Genomic DNA, 22,739 nt, shown 5'->3' with positions numbered 1-22,739 from the left:
TTAGTTTTAGAATGTTCCCTAAAAGGATCTCACCTACACTTGGTTCTTTGTTCTTGTATTTTGTTTCTTTATCTCTGATCATAACTATAATAAAATCTATATCAACATACATTCAGTGCAAGATACGATTTAATTCAGCCACAAGAAATCTTTCAAGATTATTTTATAAATATCCACCAAGGATTCACTATGTTCTTTATTTTATAATTAAAACTCTTTGAATAGCATTAAAATCTGTAATTTTATGGTTTAACAATCACATTACTGTATACATCTTTAAATAAATAGCATTATTTATTTTTTTTTACATAAAAATTTATGTAAAAAGATATGTTTATTTATGAATAAGCCTTTATAAATTCAGCTCTCAATATAATTGCCAAAAGAGTAATACTTTTTCCTCACTTAGCTCTTTTTGCAAATTGCAGATATTTCTGTTAAAGTAATAAGCCAAAGAAGATGATGGTGCTGCCACTCGTCCTCTTTAATTAACCTCTGTTAGTTTTTCATTATGATTTACTTGAACTTAGATTCTAAAATCATTCTTCAGTGTGGAGAGGGGGGCTTATTACAATCCAGAAAGAGAAAGTGGAAGAGGTGGGGTGTGGAAAGAATGTATATGATTTTTTTTTCTCTACTCTTTTGTGCTTGTACATATTTCACTTTCTTTGATAACTGCAGGAAATACCGCAGGTTATATATGTGCAGGCTGAGACAATACTGGTATGGAAGACATACATGGAGTACTTTGGTATTGAAGAACTAAATTGGCTTTCCTAAAGTATGAAGGCTCCCCCTAGTTCTTTACTGAAATCATTATTTGTTACCCAATACTATTACTGTTTGTTAGACCCCTGACTCCATGAGGTGCCCAACAACTAGGGAGACACTCCAGTTGCTCATGGGTCCTGTTACTCATTAGCCAGAGCAGGAAGGGAGCAAACACCAGCACACATTGCTCGCAACAGCTTTATTTAGAATGAAGACGGCTTCGGGGACCTGCACTGAACAATAGTTTTTCCCACATTTATACACTTTGGTTTAGGTTCATTAACGTTCACTCCACCTTCGTCCCTCCTCCCGTCCCACCCATTTCTCCTCCCATCTCAAGCTCCACCTCTGTTTACTGTTTGCTTCATTAGCATAGAATTGCCTATGCATTTACATGTGTTTTTGCTATGAGTGCATGTCAAAGACCTTGACTCCTGCTCTTCAGTCAATGGGCGAACTTTGACCAAAACCTGAAAGCTTCTGGAGCTTCTTCACCAATCACCATTCACCTTTTTGCATATGTTCATTTCGGATTCTGTTACCAATTATGTGTTGTTTTTCACACTCCAGTCTGTTTTTTAGTCTCATGTTGTACCATCTTCCACATTCCTAAAACGTCACCTCTTTCACAGCACACGGACTCACACAGATTCACTTGCTGCTTTTTCCTCAGAAAATGGTTGACACAGTTACGATGGTCACTTAGCATAAGCAAATGGCTGGCTTAGATCTCATTCTGCCTTGTGGTCAGCAGCTCTGCTAGGCCACAGGTCGTGCCTTTATTCAGCTGCAGATCCAGTGTTTTCTGAAAATCCACATAGTGTTACCCTAACACCGTTAACCAAAAGGTAATGGTTTTGTATATGTATCACAATAAATAGTATTTAAAAGTTTTTCATCCAGCACATTGCTTGCTATAATAAAAATGCCTTATTCTCAAAAGCATATTCAGAATATAGAATATTTCTGAAATGCCAAGAAATAGATTTGTCAAACAACCTGAAAGGTAGCTTTTCTTCTGATAAAACACAGGCTTCTGGTTGCAAGCCACTTTTACCCCTCCTGTAAACACATAATCAGTTCCAACTGAAATTACTTTCAATGATATGTTATGCAAATAACATTTATTCAGCATTGACTAAATGAATCAAATGGAAGGTGCCTTTGAGTGCACAAGGATGCATGGAAAAAAGAAATTGTGGATAGATCACAAAGGGAAATGGAGGGTGCCCTTGCAGACTAAACATCTTCATGAAAAATAAATATGTTGCTGTCTGGATAATGTCTTGCAGAATATCATATAAAAACCTATAGAGTTGGATGATTCCTAACCACTTATAGCCCTGGCATAAGAATAAGGATGCTCAATCCACTATTGTGAATGTATTCCAATTTGACCAGATTCATCGCCTCACTCTATCATCTTTTAGGCTATTCTGATAGTGCAGCAGGGGTACAAAGTAAGGCTGTGCAAAGCTTTGGTTGTTGATTCGGTCTGGTGGAGATTCAGCCCGATTTCCGTGGCCAAATCTCCGGATCCGAGTTGAATCAGGAGACCCTTTAATCTCTCCAAATAGAATCGGAACCCTCCAAATCGATTCAGAGAGATTCGATGATTCAGACATGGACATAGCTTTAAATGTTTTTTCTACATACCTCAAGGTACCAGGCGGTTCATGAATGCTGAGATGCTGGGGCGGATGGAGAGTGCCATGGGAGCGCGGAGGTGTCCCAGCATGCTCAACAGTGGACCTGGAAGTGGCCCAGAAGCACTTCCAGTCCACTTCCGGGTCTGCTGGGGAGCATGTGGGCAACTGGTGCCTCCTGGGTCTGGTGGAGCACCTGGGGTCCCCTCATGGCCAATCACTGAGCTGGGAGAGCGTTGTGGGGCCGGGGGGGAGTACCTTGAAGTACGTAGAAAAAAATTTACAGCTGTGTTTATGGCTGAATCGGTGATTCTCTGAATCAGCATCAAATCTTCAGATTCAGATTTGGCCGAATCGAATCGGGACAGCGATCCGAATCAATGAATTGAATCACTGTCCCCAATTCAGACTGAATCCAAATTGAATATGGCCCATTTTGCACACCCCTAGTACAAAGGTATCTTACAAATATTGTACGGTAAAATTAAAGTTGCTAGCTGTGTTTTACTTTTATTATGGTACCTTGTTTATACTTCAGTTAGCTGAGTCAGCAGATTTTTTAAAACCAGAGAGGATTAGAATTGATATTGCTTTTAAGTAAGTATCAGTTGACTAAGAAAATTTTAGATGTATTGTGTAAGGTTATTTTAACCACAAGACAGAAAATATCTTTCTTCGGGACTCTTCAGCAAGTGATTTACTCTATCTGATTTTTAATCTGTGATCTAACTAATTGAAAAGAACAAAACTATACTAAATAATGAAAAAATGTGTATTAAGAATGTAACTGGTCTAATTTTTCTTATTTGTTTCAGAATTTTCATCAAGAAGTCAACCAAATAACCAATTCTGAAAGCCTATCAAGCCTGGATAGTCTTGAGGCTGGAGAACAAAATGAAAGTAATATGACACCAAGTGAATTGTCATCGTTGACTAAACAGTATGACTCTACACCCTACAATTCCCAGAAATCAGAACCTACAAATAAATCTTTTCCTGAGACAGCTGAACTGACTCTTTCTAAAAACCAACATGTAAATAATTGGCTCAGAAAGTTAGATATGCAGAGTGGCCACATATACACATCTTTTCATGATGATTTACCTAAACATAATGTCCTGATTCCCACTGAACATGGACATAATCCAAAGCAGAAATCATCTGTTCCTATCAAATCTGAACAAAGAATGACAGAAATATGTGCTTCTGATAAGCAGGTAACCTCTGTAAAAAATCTGTGTACTTTTAGGGAAAACAAAGAGAAAGAAAAAAACAGTTCATCTTTTGGAATGGTTAGCAGAGAGAGCTTGGTGACCACTGACAACCATGTATTCAAACCAAGCAAAGCATGGGCTACCTCTGATTCTTCTCAAAAAGAAAGAATTCAGGATTTAGTACAAGGGCAGAGTTCTGAAATAATCCAACCTAAAACAACTACACTAGTACAAATGGCCAGTCATCCTATGGCAACACCTGTAATTTTACCTCCGAAACAATGGAACTCCATTGGTAGCCACAACAGTAGTTTCTCAGCTGATATCATACAAAAGGAAAAAAATACAAACACATGTCCATGTACTGATAATCTGGACAACTTGATAGAAGAGAAAGAAGAAACTACTAAATATTTTAATGATAATAATCAAGGATCATCTTTATTTCAAGATGCATCTAATACATCAATTTTATGCAACATTGATCAAGAAGACGACAAAGAAGAACATGGAAATACAGCCAAAGCCATGCCACATTTGTCTGATGCAGGGTTTAATTCTGACTTGCCTAATCAACACAAAAACCTGAGAAAGAATGTTCGGGAGGGATATGGAGTAAAACTGCTCAAAAGTATTTTAAAAAAGGAATCTAAATATGAAAATAATTTTTTTAAATCGGTAGTTATGAAACCAAAGTTCAGCTTTGGGAATCAAACCATATCTTGTATCAGAGACAGTTTGGAATTAGTAAAAATAAAAGAGAAAAATGCAGAGGATCAAAAGACCAATAAGAAACTGCGATGGTTTGATGAAAATCACAAAATAGTAGTAGAAGGTGACGAAAAATGTTCTGAAAGGAATCCCAGTAAAGTATCTCAGGCTCAGCTGCAACCATCTCATGTTCAAACTAAAATCAATGCTCTTAACACTGATTTAAGTATTGCTTCTTGCACTGCAAGTCCTGTTTGCTCAGAAAATCACCAGGATTCTACTCTGATATACACAAAATCTGCTACTGCTGGAGGCTCAGAGAGAGACTGTACACTTCTGAATTCTTTAGGATATACAAGGTACCATTTTGCTAAACAGGCATGGATGGCATCGCCAGGTGAAAAAAGTAACCCTCTATATAGTAATGACTCTAAAATCCAAAGGGGTAACCTGCATAAAGGCAAGACAAAAATAATCAGAAGACCAATATCTGCCAGAGCCCAAACAAGTTTTATACCCAAAAATAGGAAGGGCACTATAATCCGAGCACAGTCTGCTAGTGAAGCTAGCAAAGTTATAAGAGCTCAGGGTAAAATCATGATACCTCATCCACCACCTAAACTTTTACTAGACTGCACAACTGGACAAAATGTAGCAGAGACTAGGAGTGGGTATCAACCAGTAAATTCTTCTAAACCTCAAACCATCAGTAAAAATAATGATTTAAATGCAAAACATATTTTGCCAGCAGATCAGAATTGCAATAAAAGTATCACAGAAAATAATAAGAGTACTGCATGTGGTCATATGACAATATCCACACTTTCCACCAGTGTATCTACATATGAACCTTTGGCAAAAACTATTTATACTGTAGATAGTATTCAGACAAGTGCCCAGCAAGACTGCTGTATACCTTGCACCAAAAAAAGACCTGTTTATGCGGAAAATGGACCACGGCTGGATCGAACACCAACTGACGAAGAAATAAATCTTCTGTGTGAAGGAGTGCATAGTGCCCTAGCTCAAAAAGAATTTGCTGCTGGTAAGAATTATTCTTGGTATTTTCCAATGCAGAAAGTCTAAAAAATTATAGTGGGGTTGTTATAGTGAGCATTTTTTTAAATTAAAACATGAACTATTTAACTGTTCAGACAAACATCCAGAGTTTCTACTTTTCTTATTATTATTTGTATTATAAAAACATCTTAATCAGAGATCGCTGTCCCACGTACTCTCCAAGCATTAAGCTAAAGGAAATCCCCTTTCCCAAAATATTTATGTTCTTGACCAATGACCAGGCATGACAGGTGGACTAACCAAGCCGTTGTGAGAGAAGAAGGGGCACAGAGGACAAGTTAATAGTAAAATGACCATATTTTGAATGGTAAGCTAAAGACAAAGCTAGCTACTTTCAACTGGCAGGATTTTGTCCTCTGGGAAATGTTTAACAGGATCACATGACAGAATCACAGGCCTCTGGGATTTTTTAAGTGATAGTACTGTACACTTTTGCTATTGCTAAGATTGCTAAGTTTACAATAGTGCAACTAAGGCAGGACAGCTTTGGCACCAGCCCCGGGCACCAGTTCAGGGATGGAAAAATAAAAGCTGTCACCACAGCCATGCGATCGCACTAATGGCACCAGCAGCCAAAGTCACTGCTCTCGTGTCACCGCTACCCCAGCTACCCAGCTCCCTGTTACACCTCTGTATAAAAACATTGCCCTGTTAAATACGGTCCTGTGCCATGCAGCAGTAGTAGAATCCTGGGGTCCCCTTCTTCCTCAGCCTGTATAGGATGAGATGGCTGGGATGATCTAGTTGGGGCTGGTCCTGCTTTGAGCAGGGGATTGGACTAGATGACCTCCTGAGGCCCCTTCCAACCTTAATTTTTCTGTGATTCTATGATTCTGTATAGACTGAGTATTGTTTGCTGAGCTGCTTTTTGGTTATACAGCTTTCAGTTTTCCGCAGGGGCAGAGCTCATAACTCCAACAACTCTCCTTTATGTATAAACAGCCACTTCATGCCTCTTAACATATTGTGGCTATCCTAAATATTGCTCAGGTGCCCTCCAGTTAAAAGAAAAGGCTTTCTCATCTCTTAAGAACTGGACTTCTAACTTTATCTATTGTATATCAAGTAGGTCCACAAAATGTTTTTTCAGCTGTCTGGGTTTTGCTGATATGCAACATACATAAAGGCTGGTTACGCATGTATTAGTTACCCATGCATGCAACCTGACCACCCCAACAGAGTTGCACCCTCATTATCAATGCATCAGTCTGTAAGTCAGTTGGTTGCAGCATTTCAGCATTGATTACTTGGGCAAACCATCATGGAATGTCTAGATTTTATATCCATAAAACAAAATATTAAGAACCACAGTCTTACGAACCTTTGCCTTCATAGAGACTTTGATGCCTTGTTCCCTGCAGACCCACTTAAGCAATCTGGCAAAGGCTGCTTTGCATTTAGGATGTAGGAAACTATTTCCTCATCCCTTAGCCTGTCAGCCACTTGCCCTAGTAGCACAACTCATGGGTCACACAGAGTTGTTCTACACCAAAATACAGTGCAGATAGCACATAACTCTTGCGAGGGGCTAGTTGTAACATAACTTTGGTTTTTGGGCTCAGTTAGTTTAACAGTCATCTACAGCCACTGCAAAGTAGCCAAGACCTGTTCAGCATTCACAACTAGTAAACAGTTATCTGCCTAGACCAGTGGAAGGGTGACTTCCGATATTGTTCACAACCTTGCACAACTGAAGTGTTCCACAAGTGCAGAATTTTTAATATGATGCCAGCTAGAATGCTGCCAGCTGCTTTTTCTACAAACTCGAAATAGAGGAAACAGAATCAACCCAAGAATATCTTGTTTTCCTCCATTAGAGCAGAAAAAAGCTCACTTAAATCAGTGCCAATCTTTATTCTGCTACACATTCCTTTACAAAACTGAAGCAAATTTATGAGGAACTTTTCAGGGCAACCAAGAGCCATATTAGGGCCTTGTCAGCATTGTTCCTTCTAAGCTATATGGCTTACGCGGCAGCACAGGCGTGCCTGGCAGTGTGGCATGAGCACGCCTGTGTGGCTGCGCACACCACACAGTTTAGAGGGAACGCTGCTTGTCAGACTTTATGCTGTAAGCTGAACAAATGTTTATCAGCTTAGTGCTGTTCATCTTAGTAGAGCAGTATAACAGACACTGAGCACGCCTGTTACTTAAGGAAGGGAGAAGGCCCCTGGAGTTGAGTCAGCAGCCAGGGGAGCTCCTGACCGAAAGGGCTGAGGCTTAACCAGGAGATAAGCCCTGGGCCAGTCAGTCTTGCCCTGGCTGCTGACATAGAAGATGCTTCTGAGCAAGCAGCGGGCAGGGAGATAGTGCATTCTCAGGGGCTAAGAGTTGGTAGTCTTAGAGCTGAGGTAGGGTCCAGTGGTTTAGGGATTGAAACAAGGGGTGGTGGTGGTCTCAACCAGCCTAGGATCAGGGCTAGAGGCTTGGGAGTAGAGCTAGAGCCCAGGAACAGGACCAGAGGCCTGGGAGCAGGGCTAGAGGCCAGAGTCCCAGGGGTTGGGACCAAGGGCTGAGGAGCAGGGCCAGAGAGTCCAAAGCAGGCCTGAGGAACTGTGGTGCCCAGGTGAGCTGAGTATAGTTAAGGAGCAAAGGATGGTAAAAGAAACAGAGGCCTGAGGGACGGGGTGTCCAGGTGAAGGATTTAACAGATGTGACATGAGGACCTGGGGCACTGGGATGCCCCTTACTACATGGGACATAGAGTAACATCTGCAAGGTATGGGTGTGGTGTAAGGGGCAGTTGGAGTCACATAATAATAAGGCACCAGAGCAGTGACACCTGAACAGCAGCATGGGATCATGGATCCATGGGGCAGCTTCCCTTTCCAAGGATCTAATAATAACAAGGTGTGATGGGCGAGGTGAAGGAGAACAAGCCAGGAAAGAGAGGGCAGCGCAGGAGCTGACCGGCCAGGAGGGGTTGTCATAGCCACCCCTGGGACCAGCAAGCAGTTACACATTAAGGAAAAAAAACTGCTCTGATTGCCCCTCGCCTGCACAGCTGTGACTTCCCACTAGAGGCTTTGTGAGCAGGGGTGTCTAGTGCTAGGGAAGAAGCTAGGGAAAGGACAGGCTCCCTGCTCCCTCAGGGCAGAGTGAGTGCTACAGACACCAGATCCTGGTGCCTCCTACCAGCCATGGTGCCTCCTACCACCACTCTCACTGGCTCTGCTCCCAGCTCTGTCCCCTCCATGAGCAGAGCCAGCCAGCTCTGAATGGGGAAGAGAAGCTCTGCCCAGCCCGCCAGGTCTGAGCAACACAGTTCCCTCCTCCACTCAGACCTAGCTAGCTCTGGTCCTGGCAGGGAGTGGAGTTGGGCCCAAGCAACACAGTTCCCTCCCCTCTGGGACCCAGTTGGCCTGCTCCCAGTGAGGAGGAGAGCCAGGTCCAAGCGTCACTGTTCCCTTGCCCGGTCGGACCCAGCTGTGCAGACCAGGGTAACTTCTGAGGCTGTGGTAGGGCCTGGCAGGTCCTGGTGGATCGTAAATTCAGTATGAGTCAGCATTATGATGCTGTCACAAGGGAAGCAAATGTAGTTTGAGGCTGCGCAAACAGAAATACCATATGCTTGACACAGGAGATAAGACCAGTCCACTTCTTATGTAGAATTTCATAGATTCATAGATGCTAGGGTCAGAAGGGACGTCAACAGATCATCGAGTGCAATGCCCTGCGTAGGCAAGAAAGAGTTATGGGATCAGATGACCCCAGCCAGATGCCTATCCAGCCTTCTCTTAAGGACCCCCAAGGTAGGGGAGAGCACCACCTCCCTTGGAAGCCCATTCCAAATTTTGGCTACCCTTACCGTGAAGAAGTTTTTCCTGATATCTAGCCTAAATCTGTTCTCTGTCAGTTTGTGACCATTGTTCCTTGTTACTCCAAGAGGCCCCCTGGTGACCAGAGCATCTCCAATCCCTTGCCTTGTCCCCCTAACAAATTTGTAGACAGCCACAAGATCACCTCTCAGCCTTCTCTTGAGGAGGCTGAAGAGGTCCAGGTCCCTCAGTCTCTCCTCATAGGGCTTGTCCTGTAAGCCCCTAACCATACGAGTGGCCCTCCTCTGGACCCTCCAGAATCTATCAACATCCTTCTTGAACTGCAGTGCCCAAAACTGGATGCAGTACTCCAACTGCAGTCTGACCAATGCCGCATAAAGGGGAAGTATCACCTCCTTGGATCTATTTGTCATGCATCTGCTGATGCATGATAAAGTGCAGTTAGCTTTGCTGATGATTTTGGCACACTAACGACTCATGTTCATCTTGGAGTCCACTATGACTCCAAGAACCCTTTCTGCTTCTGTGCTGCTGAGAGGATCACTTCCCAGCCAATAGGTGTGCTGGATATTTTTGTGCCCTAGGTGCAGCACTCTGCACTTGTCCTTGTTGTACTGCATTCTATTGTGTACTGCCCACTTTTCTAACCTGTCCAGGTCTGCCTCCAATCGTTCCCTACCTTCTGGAGTGTGCACTTCACCCCACAATTTAGTATTGTCCATAAACTTGGACAGAGTATACTTCACATCCACATCCAAGTCACTGATGAAGATATTGAAGAGTACTGATCCAAGGACCAAACCCTGTGGGACTCCGCTACCCACATTCTTCCAGGTCAATACCAACCCATCTACTACCATTCTCTGGGTGCGACTGCTAAGCCAATTTGCTACCCACTGGACTGTGTAAATATCTGTCACAGCCTCTTAATTTATTTTTGAGAATAGGATGTGATACTGTATCAAAGGCCTTGCTGAAGTCCAAAAAAAATGACATCCACCTCTACTCCTGCATCTAAGCATTTTGTTACCCTGTCATAAAACGAAACCAGATTGGTCAGGCATGATCTACCTGCTACAAATCCATGCTGGTTTCCCTACTGCATTATTTTTCCTGCTGGACTCCCACAAATATGATCCTTCATAATCTTTTCAAAGACCTTTCCAAGGATGGAGGTGAGACTGACTGGCCAATAATTACTCAGATCCTCCTTCTTCCCCTTCTTGAAAGTAGAGACCACATTGGCCCTTTTCCAGTCCTCTGGGATCTGACCTGAGTGCCACAAGCACTCAAACAGCCGTGCCAGTGGTTCTGCTATGACACCGGCAAATTCCTTCAGTACCCTCAGATGCAGCTCATCCGGGCCTGCTGACTTGAACACATCCAGTCCATACAAGTGACTCTGCACCAAGTCATCATCAGCAGTTGGTGGGCTGGTGTCCCTCTGATGTCCATCTAAGAACCCCATTAGGAGACTTATCTTGACTTCCCTGTTCAGGAACACTGAGGCAAAAAAACTCATTGAATAACTCAGCCTTGTCCCCCCTGTCTGTCACTAATTACTCCTTGTTCAGTTGGGGTCCTATGCTGCCTTGTGTCTTCCCTTTACTCCCTACATACCTAAAAAAAAAAAGACTTTTTATTGTCTTTAATTTGTGTTGCCAGCCTCAGCTCTGTAGTTGCTTTGTTCTTTCTAACTGCCTCTCTGCAAGTGCGAGCCAAGTAGGTACACTATTCCTTGGTAGCTTCCACCGCCTATATACCTTCTTTTTTGCCCTTGGGCTCCCCTGGATTTCTCGGTTTAGCCAAGGAAGTTTTTTTGGCTTCTTTCCCCCTTTTCCTTTGTACTGGGATAGTCCTTCTCTGTGCCCAAAGGATCACTTCCTTTAGGAACGACCACCCTTCCTGGACTTCCATCTCGCCAATACTACTCTCCTGCAGTTTATCATTGACTAGACTCCTAAGCACACTGAAGTTAGCCTTCCTAAAGTCAAACACTTCCACCCTACTAGTTATCTTACCCACCCTACACCATATGGTAAATGCGATTGATTGGTGGTCACTGTCCCCAAGGTGACTGTGAATCTGCAGCTCCCCTGCCAGGTCCCCTGCCAGGTCCTCCCCTGTAGCCAACCTTTCTGTGACTTAATCCAAATAAGAAATGCAATTTATAAGACACATTTTGCATATCATTTGCCAATATTTTGCTCCAGTACTCCAGTGGAGGTGAGATTGTACTGGATAAAGACATTGCTTTTCTGCTGAAAGTTAGCACTAGCCTTTTTTCAATTTCTGTTCTTTAAAAACTTTTGTATCTGTTATGTCAGACCATTTATTTTAAACATCCAACTTTTTCCTATATGGCTTATCATATGTATTATAGTAGCCCCCAGAATTTTCTAAACATTGTACAGTCTTACAGAAAGACAGTGACCTTGCCCCACAGTGCCTTCCAAGACAGAGTGAATCCTGGGACTTAGACACACATTACTTTTGTTGTGTTGTATCAGCTGCTTCAGCACAACAAAAAGCAATTGTCCCCATGCTCTCTGTCACACTAAAAAAATTGCTGATCTACCATAAAAATTGTAAGTCCACAACAAACAAACAGCAGCTTCTTTGTGCAGGAAGCTTTTCTTCAGCAATTTTAATGTGTGGTCAAACTTTTAGCATTACAAAAATAATGTGTGTTTAAAGCCCTGCACTCATGCTGTATTTTCTCACATACCACGTACCCCCAAATAAGACACACACACAGTTTTTGGAAGGTAGAATGTAAAAGAAAAGATTGTTCCAGAGCAATGGCCACCTACGTGACATAAAGGAAGTCCTCCTGGTAATAAAGGCTGCCCAGAAGTGTGGTATCCCAGGAAAGTCTGGATGAGGCAGGGCAGCAACTTTCTGGTGTGGCAATACTGCAGCAAGGCTAGACCCCAGACCCTTCCAGGGCCAGCAGCAAGAGGCTTTTTTTTACTGCTACTAGTTTTTTTATATAAGCTCCTGTAAATAATGAAGTGTTGTCTGCACATCACAAGCTTCATCAAGATACTACAGACTGAATGCAGCAGCTCATTCACCCTCAGCCAGATCAGTGGCTTTTCAGCCCTAAGCTACTGCCTCACCAGCAGCTCTGAGAAGATTAACACTAGACTCTACCCCTGCTGCTTGCAACAAGTGACAGGCATTTTCACCGCTATTTTAGCACTGTGTCTGCTTGCTTCTTTTCTTCTGTATTCCCTGTTCTGTTCCAGTAAAGAAAAATCAACTTCCCCACTTAAGACACACATGCCAATTTTGAAGGGCTGATTTTGTGGGGAAAAGTACATGTGGTATAAGAGTAAGTACAGTAATTGTTCGGTGACCTGTACTGTTGCAGCAATGCCCTGATGTTCAGTAGTGTTTGTAAGTGACTTAGAAGGTAAAAATACAATCTGTTACAACATACAACTGAATATACATTATAAAACAACAAAATAAAGAGAACAGTAAAGGAGCAAAAAGTTTATTTTACTGAATAAAATGATCAGATATAAAGGTCCTTCTATCCATATTTTAAATAAGGTTTAGGTTTCAAGTTCTGTGTTTTCTAACCAAATCATACGTTTCTGTAAGGCAGTGGTTCTCAAAAGTTTTAGACTCAAGCACGCATCATTAGACTCAAAGCAGTCCTCAGAAAATTCCAGCTCTTAGCTTTCACTCATTTGTGAGTACCAAAAAATAATAAGATAAATTCTTCTGTGGTGAAGAACACACCAGTCAGTATGTTTTTAACACTGTAGATTTGTATTTAAAATCTCTGCATTTATCTTGTGAATCATGTTTGCACACCTAACAATACTAACATTACATGGCACCTTTCATTATTCTTGAAAGTATCTTAAGGCACCACAGGTGCCACAGCACCCTGGTTGAGAATCATTGCTGTAAAGGTTTGAACCTACAGGTTATTAAAAACTCTGATCCTTTCAGTAAATCACTCAGATATATACTCAACTCTGAATCTTTGAATTATTTCCACTGATATTTCATGCTCAACGTGAAATGCTTGCTGAAATGTTTTGATGAATCAGGGAGAAAGTTTAAGAATCAAGGCCAAAATTCTCTAATAATCTTTCCTAATAGTCTGGCAGAAACTTTATCCTATGAGTTTTTGATAGACCTGACACATCATGTCTTACTTACTAGTCAAATTAATTTTGAGGCACCAAAGAGCTCATTTCAAGCTATCATTGATTTTTTATCTTTTCCTGGATTCATATTTCATCATATTTTTAAATTTTTAAAGTTCTTCATATACATATATATTAAATATAGATTCATTACATTCACTTTCTTTTCAGGTGATTTCCGGCATTATGGCGCACGCTACAATAATTCCTTTTCTTTTAACTTACAACCTACTAACTCTGGTATATCTCTTTTTACGATTGATGGTGGCAGTCTCATGACCAATTTAAAGTCAGTTTCTAGAATGAATGGATTTCTTTCTTCAATAAATGGTAAGAATCCTACTTTACTAGCTATAACTTTCTGGTACATCAGACATAATATCACAAAAGTAATTCAAAGTTTGTTATCTATTCATTAGCCATACCGCACTATAATATCAAAGCACCAATAGTCTAGCATGTCTTTACATAACTGGTTGCTTTTTTCTGTTCCTCATTTTAGGTGCCGTTCCTACCACTAGACGCAAACAAAACTTTGATAATGCTGAAAATAAACGTAGAGGTCTTTTAGAACAAAGACGGCAAGCTATAGCAACTACAATATGGAGATCCACTCATCCTACACAGGTATATATATCAGTTACCAGGATATTGAGGTAAAAATGTCAGTCAAATCCAGCTGTTATGAGACATCAATCTCCTATTGCTATGAACTTCCTAGAGAAATAATGGAAAATAAAAATTGGAGTCAAATTGTTTATTTCTAAAGCAGGAATTTGATTCTGTGACTAACCAAATTATTTTAGGCACCTTTTGTTTAATGGACAACAGTGCATGGGACAATTGCTCACAAGTATGTGAGGTAATTGCTTGGGTTCTATTATTGTCCTGCTTTATTCTGGTTTTGCATTCTGCTTGCTTTCCTGCATCTTGGGTGCGTCTACTGCACATTTAGTTTAGTACTTGCATAATAAAATACTAACTAAGTGTGCAGTAACTAGAGTTACTGTGGAGTAGCACCAGTGCATGTTTTTTTTATAATGCTTACTACGCATTAGCCTAATAACACTGCACAGTAGGCATTAACATGGGTTTTAACTGCCATGCTACTGCTCAGTGTTATTAGGCAAATACACAGTAAGCGTCTCATGTAGACGCACCCCTTGTGTAACTTTTTTGTGTACCCATGCCTTAGCTAATGTAATTAGGGCCAGCTAACAAACTTGGGGCCATACTTCTCTTACTAATCTATGTTTCTTAAGTCCTTTATAAAACTGTCACTACAAAAGATGTGTGAGTCTTCCTCCTTGGTGCTGTTCTGTTACTTAGTTTTAATGCTAAGATGACAGCATATTACAAAAATAGATGGATAAAGAGATGTTCAGGGATTTAAACAGGATGGAATAGTATAAGGTGCCTAAATCTACTTGGGTGTCTAGAAGGTGTAGTCTGGCCTCTGGTACTCTTCAGCCAGAGACTAGTCATACCATTTATTAACTGAACATAAAGCTAGGTACAGACATTCAAAAAGCCTGAAGGGGAATCGATCAAACCTTTGCAGGTTTCTCTAAACTGTGTACAGTGGATCAGTATGAACAGAAGGCATATTCTTCCTTCGGTGTGGTCGGGGCACGCTGATGCCTGCATTGGCCATCAGGCTGGAGGCACACTCACATGCCTCCCAGCATGCTGGAGATGGCAGAGGACAGCCAAATGCAGCCGATGGGCAGGACACACCAAACTGGCTGCTGGACACATGGCTCCAACCCCTTGCTGTCAGCCCCAGGGAAATGGGGATCCAACATAGAATCTCTCCCCATCCCTGCCTCCCTCCAGCTGCAGGCTGCCAGCATGGACCTGGCCCCCCCAAACCCAGCCAGAACAGTTGGGGGAGCATGCGATGGGGGCTTCCCCTCTCTCCCCCATGGGGGAGAGAGAGGAAGCCCATGCCACATGTCCTCCTGGCTGTTCTGGTTGGGTCTTGGAGCGGGGCGGGGTGGGGACCTGACGGGGTACCTCCACTTCCCCCTTCCCCCCCACTCTGGCCACTAACAGCTGGCAGAGGGCAGGCCTAAGGAAAGCTATGCTGGGCCAGCAGCTGATTGACCTAGCATGGCTTTTCCCCCAGCCCTGTCCCCCACCAGCTGTTAGCAACTGGGGGGTGGAGGGTGAAGCAGGGGAAAGTGGAGGAAAGTGGAAAATTATTATTATTATTATTATTATATACTAGCAAACATAAAATGTACTAAATTTAGTTACTTTCTGGTTATTATTATTTACCTCTTATAATTAATTTAAAAGAAGGCCTTGTATTTTCAAGGAAAAGCTACTAATTTTCAGATTAGATTACATCAGCAGTGAAAAATAACAAATGTTTGGAAAAATATGGAGGAAAGTCCACTGACAATTGTGAAAGCCCAAAGTTTCTGCAAGCACTACAATAATTTCTCTAAACATCTGCAATTTATTTTACTTACTTTTAGCTTTTAACTGTTTTATTTATCCTTATAACAGATGTAATATTTTTGTGTAAGTTTGGCTGCTATCAACCCATCACCAAAACAACATAAACTAGATGTTACTTTATATCTTTGTAGAAAGCATATAGCGGTTTTCATTTATTCCAAACATAAATATTTCTTTTGGAGAACAACTTTTTGTTTTCAAAACTGTGTGTCTAAGGTATCAAGTTAAACTTAGCAAATTAAATATTACTGTAGCTCTTACAATTTAGTGGTAGTGACCTCACAGTGTAGTTTGATTTAGTTTAATGTAATCTAGTATGTCTTACATCATAAATGTTGTTATTGGCACAAGGATACATGTAATTGATTTAAAAGTTAACAACATTAGAGTTATAGTCATAGAATAATGTATATGTATATGGTCAGATGTTCAATTAGAGCTTTTAAATAAAGTGTCTAATAGAAGCTGGTCTCCTTGTTTTGGTGTAAAAAATTTGGTGTTAATATAAATAATTAATCATCAAAGAATTTACAGAGTGTACAGTCAGGAAGGGTACAGACATACCAAATAATATCGATAATAATCAACACAGGTCATGTCTACACAAGACTGACTGCACAATAGTCCAAGTTCCTGCACAGCAGCTTCAATGAACAGCTTTTTTGTGACGCTGACTGCTCAATAGCCCAAGACTACTGCGCAATTGCATTGCATCACTGTTGCTGTCACGCAACGCTACTATGTGGTATTCTCAGGCTACAGCACATTCAGCATCTCATGTAGATATGGCCATGGTTTTGGGGTTTTGTTCTTTTTTAATTTTCTGGCAAAGTGACAGCAGTTTCTTATTTGTAATGTAGTGTCATTACAGCATTCAGGAAGCTGTTTAAATAAGTTTCAGATGAATACTTTTATTTCGGCCTCTTGAAGGCTCAGATCAAGTGTATCTAAGACTGTATTCATTCAGCATAAAAATCAGCCCTGGGAAGACCATTCTAAGGCCTATACCTGACTTATTCCTGCTCCTGTTTGGTGGAGCTAAGGTTGTACACAGGCTCCTTACAGGTAGTTTCCCTGATGGTGCCATTGACAAAGTAGCAACAGTGGAAATAAAAGATATCCAGTAAATGTGATTATAGGTAAGGGGAAGTTTTCATGTAATGTGAGGCACCACTGACCAAAGTTATTTAACCCAGATCTGGGAAGAGTTAAAAGAAACATCAAAATTCTTTTGTTTTTCAAGGAATTTGAAACCCACCGTGTTGCTTCTCAGATTTCTGTAATCACTGCTGAAAGAGTTAAAACGAATCTAAACACAAAAAACCTAGGCTCTCTTGCTACGGTAATGGTTCTCCACACTCCTCCAATGCAGGCAGTTGCTTACCAGCCATAGGTATATAACAGTGTTAGGCCTTTGAAAAACTCTATTAACCCCTAATATATTTCAAAATACGTACAGTAAATTTTTTAACTCAAAATCATACAACTTGTATACTCTTGTAAATATAAAATATCTTACTTAAAGAAAACATTAAAAGTTACAGAAGTATTAAAATTATTTTAAATACTGTGCTGATTAAATAATTCTTTTTTACAGAATTCAGTACATACAGTCCAGCTAAGTCCTTTTCAATATCCATTTGAGCCAGTGCAAGCAGTGAGTGGCATCCCTAATTCTGATGAAGGTATAGTAGTATGCTTCAGTTAAATTCTTATTAGAAAAAGATAGTTAAATTATACATCATTTATCATCCTGTATCATTAATGATTCTAAATAAAAAACTATATTATCTTGGCTTGAAATAAAGTGTTTTCTGCAGAAGAGTAATATACAGCATATCATAACACTTACAACTGATTGTTGTCTTTACAAGAGCATCATGAAATTGAATTAAATCTCTAATACTTTAGTGTTGTGCCTTTTCAGTATGTGATGCATTCAAGAACACAGTGGGCATGTGTACACGTGTATTTACTATGCAGTAAGTGGTTTTCAGACCGGCATCTACACATGTAGGTGTTGCAGCTCAGTAACGCTGTGTGTACACCAACTTAGGAGTAAAGTTACTCCCAAGTCAGTGCACACACACGGTGTTACTGCACAGTAAGGCATCTACACATGCCTCACTGTGCAGTAACTAAGCAGGCATAAAGTTGCTACCTGCATCAGGCAGGTAGCAACCTGCATCATCCAGGTAGCAAATTTATGCCCAAGTCAGCATAAGTCACAATAGTTACTATGCAGTAGAGGTCCGCACGTGTAAACACGTGTCTGTACTGCACAGTAACTTTTGGTTAACCTAAGTTACTGCACAGTAACTGTGCACATGCAGATGTGCCCATTATGTCACCACATTGTGGTTGTTGAGCTGGCTTCTGGGCTAGCAACCTTCCTATAACCCTATTGTAGGGTACAGGCATCTTTAAATATAGCAGCTTCTGAATGCTAAACTGTGCCTGGCAAGGGAAATACCATGACCACAATGGTGGCAGGGGAAATACCCTGACCGAGGTAATGCAATTAAAATGGCACTGTGTAGTGGAGGGTTTCGTCCTTGTCTGCTTGCAGACAGGACTCCCTATGAGAGTCTCATAGTTAGCTTCCCGCTGGCCAGCTTCCAGAAGGAGGATATCGGCTACATGATGACTTTATGGAAATGGGAAACTCCTCCCTACCTTGCTCCTGCTGCCATATTGCTGAGTGCAAGCCAAACTTAGGGGCATCCAAACCCCCAGCTTTTGGGCTTGGGCCTACATGTAGGATGCCTGCCAAAGGATTTGGAAGCATCTGAAGCCCCAGGCAGGGGTGCCAGTACTAACGCCACATTTGGTTCTTGAATGACTCACGACTTTGGAATTGATTTGGCTGATTTGACTTGGAACACAAAAAAAATCCTAAAAAAAAACAAAACAAAAGAACTGTGCAACCTTAACATTCTTTCAAGGTGTTCTTTGTGTGTTATATACATATATGTTCATGAAAATGAACAGTAAGGTTAGATATTATAAATCGTTTTTATTTGAATATTGTAATAAACGTTCTGATTGTGACTAGCTCTGTCATATTCAGTTTCAGAAAGTACTGCTCAGTTTCTGCTAGCAGAAAAACTAGCAAGTATATCAGTTACAGAGGGTGAAATGCTGTCTGCTCTGGAAACAACACAACCATGCAGACAGCCATTGTTGCTCAACAAGCCCCAAAGACTCGGCATGACAGCATTGTCAATGGAAGAACACAAAATTCTTCAGTCACTTGATCACCTCAATCAGAGGCTGCAGAGTGAGTACGGTATATAGTTTTATGCGTTAAGATATAGCAACAACCTACATTCTATGTAATGCCATAATTTGGTTTGAAGTACATATATACATACATGTATACATACACACATATACAAACATGACATATATAAGTAGGAAAACATAATATCCCATTGGTTCCCTCATGTCGCCTTTTGCCACTTGCTAGATATTAATAAACAGTGGTCCAGGCCCCCAAATCCTTATTTATGATTTAATTGAGCAACATTCATTCAAAACAAAAGGAGTTTTGTATGATTAAAAGTTAGATAAGAAGTCAGTGTTTATTCCTGAATTTTGTATGCCATTATACTTGCATATATTCTCTGGTCCCACCACCTACAGTAGGATGTGTGACATATCAATACAATTTTTAAAAGAGGCTCAGATTGGCTGTTACTAAACAAGAAATATATTGAAGCAAAAATTGAGGCATACATTTTAGAGGAGCAGGGGAGAAATGTAAAGGCAAAGGGAAGATCAATAAAGAGACAGAAGATAGTGGAATTTGAAAAAAGGTTGAAATTAAAAAATAAAAAGAGAATCAAAAGAAGAAACTGAAGAAGACAGGGAAGTGAGAAGTACAATGCAACAGAGAATATAAAAGGGACACTGAAAAAATAGAACAGTATAAAGATTGCAAACCACATGATTAAAAATCCTGAAGTCATAATATAAATACCATATGGCTAGTGTCAGGTATCCAGGTTGTAGCCGTATTGGTCTAGAGGAAAAAGCCATCAGGACTTGTAGTAGAGATGATATCTTTCATTAGACCAACAAGATTTTTGCTAGTGTGCATTTTAGAAGTTTGCTTCCCTTTCTTTTCTTAGCTAATTTAGCTCCAGGGTTGGACATAGCAAAGTTAAGTAGTGTACTAGCTTCTTACCTTATGTACTGTACTTCTTAACTTTGGTAGATTCTGTTCTATAGTTATCAAGCATTGTGGCTTTGGTTCCCCTTTTACCTAAGCTCTACTCAGCAATCATCAGGGAGTCTGTTCTGGGGCTCCCCAATTAGTGCCTCTAACATACCCCTTCCCTCACCTGTTTTATGTCCCTCAGTAGGAGAAAGGGAAGATGTCTGGTACAGTAGGAGAAAGGCAGGATGGCTGATCTAGGAGGTGATTCTGTTAGTTTTATATTGGGAAGAATTTCTCCTCTATGAAAGGAATTCTTTTCATGCAGTTTACATCCAGAGTCCAGCCACTTTGAACTTAAGCTAGGAGTATCCTTCTCCAATTGGTGTTTCCAAGTGTTCTTAGCTCCAAATGATATTACCCTATGTAAAATATAAAGGATGCAGTATTTCTTTCTGGACATGACAAAAACAAGGTTTACTTTTTTTAAGTCCATGTTTAAAATATAACAACTTTCTAGCCAGGTGTAGATGACAACAAATATTCTTGACAGAAGTGCCAAATTCTGTTAAAACTTCACCACCTTAATTCATTTTCCATTTATTTTATATAAAGCTACTAAACTGTGTCTTTGTGGTGATGGTATTTAACTGTCTCATCCATTCTAAACTGGTTATCTCTGTTGTTATTCCATCCCCGAGTAGCTGGCCTTTTCATTTTGGGATGGATTTATTTTTAGAAAGCTTATTCTTGATCAAATAGTAATTCCCGGTTTTAAAATGTGGATCAGGCAAATGTTTCACTATTCCTCAAGGAAAAAAATATTGCTGTTAAACTGTATTTTCCACAATCTTCAGGATGGTTGGTACTGAATACTTGACCATGAGTCATGTTTCTGTTCTAGCATGTATTTTAAATAATTGTTGTGTCATAATTTCATACTATTTTTAGATATCCGGGAATCCATTACCAAAAACCCATCCACTTCAAGGGGTTTTCAGATAATTTCCCCTTTGGTAAGCATTCCATTTCAGTGTAATTTTTGCACTTTGAACTTATGGCTGATTTTACAGTAAACATGTAATAGATAATGTTGACATCTGTTTGTTTTAGATTTTATTGGGATGCCAAAATCTCAGATAGCGCTCTGACTGTGATGGAGCAAATCAGTGAACTGTTGGGCTTTTCAACAGAGCTGTGCCAGTTTTTACCAGACTGTCTTTCCCTTTTTGTTTAATTTCCCTATCGGAATCTGGAACAGTTGCCACTTGCCCGCAGCCTGAGAAACCCAAAGAACTTCCAAGGAGTGATTACTGTGCCACCTCATTTGAGCTAGATATGGCCCCAGTTAATTGTTTTGCCCTAATAATGTAGGGGGAAAAACAGTTTGTTATGGTCCCAAGGGTAATCAGTGCTACAATGAAATCTTTTTCTAGGTCTGCAGATAGCCTAGGGCAGGGGTCAGCAATGTTTTACAGCTGGGGACTGCTTTAACAGAGCTTAGTTGCAAGCCTGAGCTACTTCTAATCCAGCCTTCACCACTGCTGCTGGAGCCAGAGCCACAGTCACCTCACGCCTCTGCCACCATGGCCACTACTTTTCCCTATCATCCAGGCAAAGCCCTCACTGCAGAAACACCACAAAAGGCCCCCAGCTCTGGGGGCTGGATAAAATGGCTCTGCAGGCTGGAGCCAGTCCCCAGACTGTAAATCTCTGATCCCTGGCCCAGGAAGTCAGGCTTTTGACCAGTAAGAGGGAGATTTGGATTCTAGCCTCTCTGCAGCTGAAGTGGATTTGAAACTATATCTCCCACTTCCCATGAAATTGCCCTTGAACCAGGCTACAGTCTAAGCAAGGCTGAAGGCATTCCCACCCTCCTCTTGAAACAAAGCCACAGGGTAGTAAAGAATCATGAGGACAGAAGGAAAGCAAGCGAAAGGAAGCTATCTCTGTATCCCAGTGAGGAAGGCACTCTTCTAGGAAAGAGGATGCCCTTGGCTCTTGGTACCTTGAAGGCTCAAGTCCTCCATCAATACAGTCTCACAGTGTTTTACATAGCTGAAGAAAGATGATTGCTTAGAATTATCAAATGATGTTTCTTTGAATTTGCATTATTTACTATTAAATATAAAATGTTATATATAATATTGTTGTCTTCTGATTTATTATGGAACATTCAGCATGGTGCATCCTCCCCTTCTGTGGATACTACATTATCTACACAGAGGCATCAGAGTATGTCAGCTGACCCTCGATTACTATTGCAAAGAAGATACTGACATGGTCTAACAAAAACTGCTTCACTGGATTTACATTTAATGTGGCCTTACATGTACACATTCTTCACGCTACAAAATCAAGAAAACATACGTTTAAACATTGACTCAATTAATGTAAGCTAAGTAGTTTACATTTCAAACCTTAACTATGCACTTTATTGTAAAATATTGTATTTTAAAAGAATGCATATACCTCACCTTTTAATTAATCTGTTACTTAATTCATTGTATCTTTAATTAAAATGAAATGCAAAAGACATTATTTTGTTACTCAGATTAAGATTATGTATAAACTAATCTTCCAATTTCCTGGTTTTCCAGATTTTCTAATAAATTATATTATATGTATATAAGGTATGTTGTGGAAAATGATCTAACTATAGTCAATCCGTAGAGTTTGTCAGAGGATTATTCCACGTTTTATTGTTCCTTTAATGGCCCCATTACAAATTACTGCAGGCTTGT

The 22,739-nt window shown here is 40.6% G+C and overlaps 1 protein-coding gene across 4 annotated transcripts in view; it reads left to right on the top strand.

Annotated features, from left to right (window-relative positions):
- The window catches only part of CEP126 (centrosomal protein 126), a 54,175-nt gene extending 31,636 nt beyond the window's left edge, over nucleotides 1–22,539 (top strand). For 3 of the 4 annotated variants that reach the window (XM_014524334.2, XM_025214683.1, XM_025214686.1), the window contains 7 exons: nucleotides 3,233–5,387; nucleotides 13,542–13,700; nucleotides 13,873–13,997; nucleotides 17,434–17,521; nucleotides 18,907–19,116; nucleotides 20,947–21,011; nucleotides 22,176–22,539. In XM_014524334.2, the coding sequence (XP_014379820.1) occupies nucleotides 3,233–5,387; nucleotides 13,542–13,700; nucleotides 13,873–13,997; nucleotides 17,434–17,521; nucleotides 18,907–19,116; nucleotides 20,947–21,011; nucleotides 22,176–22,274 (2,901 nt within the window). In that variant the 3' untranslated portion in view covers nucleotides 22,275–22,539. The remainder of the gene's footprint in view (nucleotides 1–3,232; nucleotides 5,388–13,541; nucleotides 13,701–13,872; nucleotides 13,998–17,433; nucleotides 17,522–18,906; nucleotides 19,117–20,946; nucleotides 21,012–22,175) is intronic. The other variant, XM_025214685.1, reaches the window with a different exon arrangement.
- Nucleotides 22,540–22,739: the final 200 nt, after the last annotated feature.

Source organism: Alligator sinensis, unplaced genomic scaffold (genome assembly GCF_000455745.1).
Source record: "Alligator sinensis unplaced genomic scaffold, ASM45574v1 scaffold40_1, whole genome shotgun sequence".
Classification (NCBI taxonomy): Eukaryota; Metazoa; Chordata; order Crocodylia; family Alligatoridae; genus Alligator; species Alligator sinensis.
Note: the sequence above shows the minus strand (reverse complement) of the source record. Positions and strands in the feature narration are given on the sequence as shown.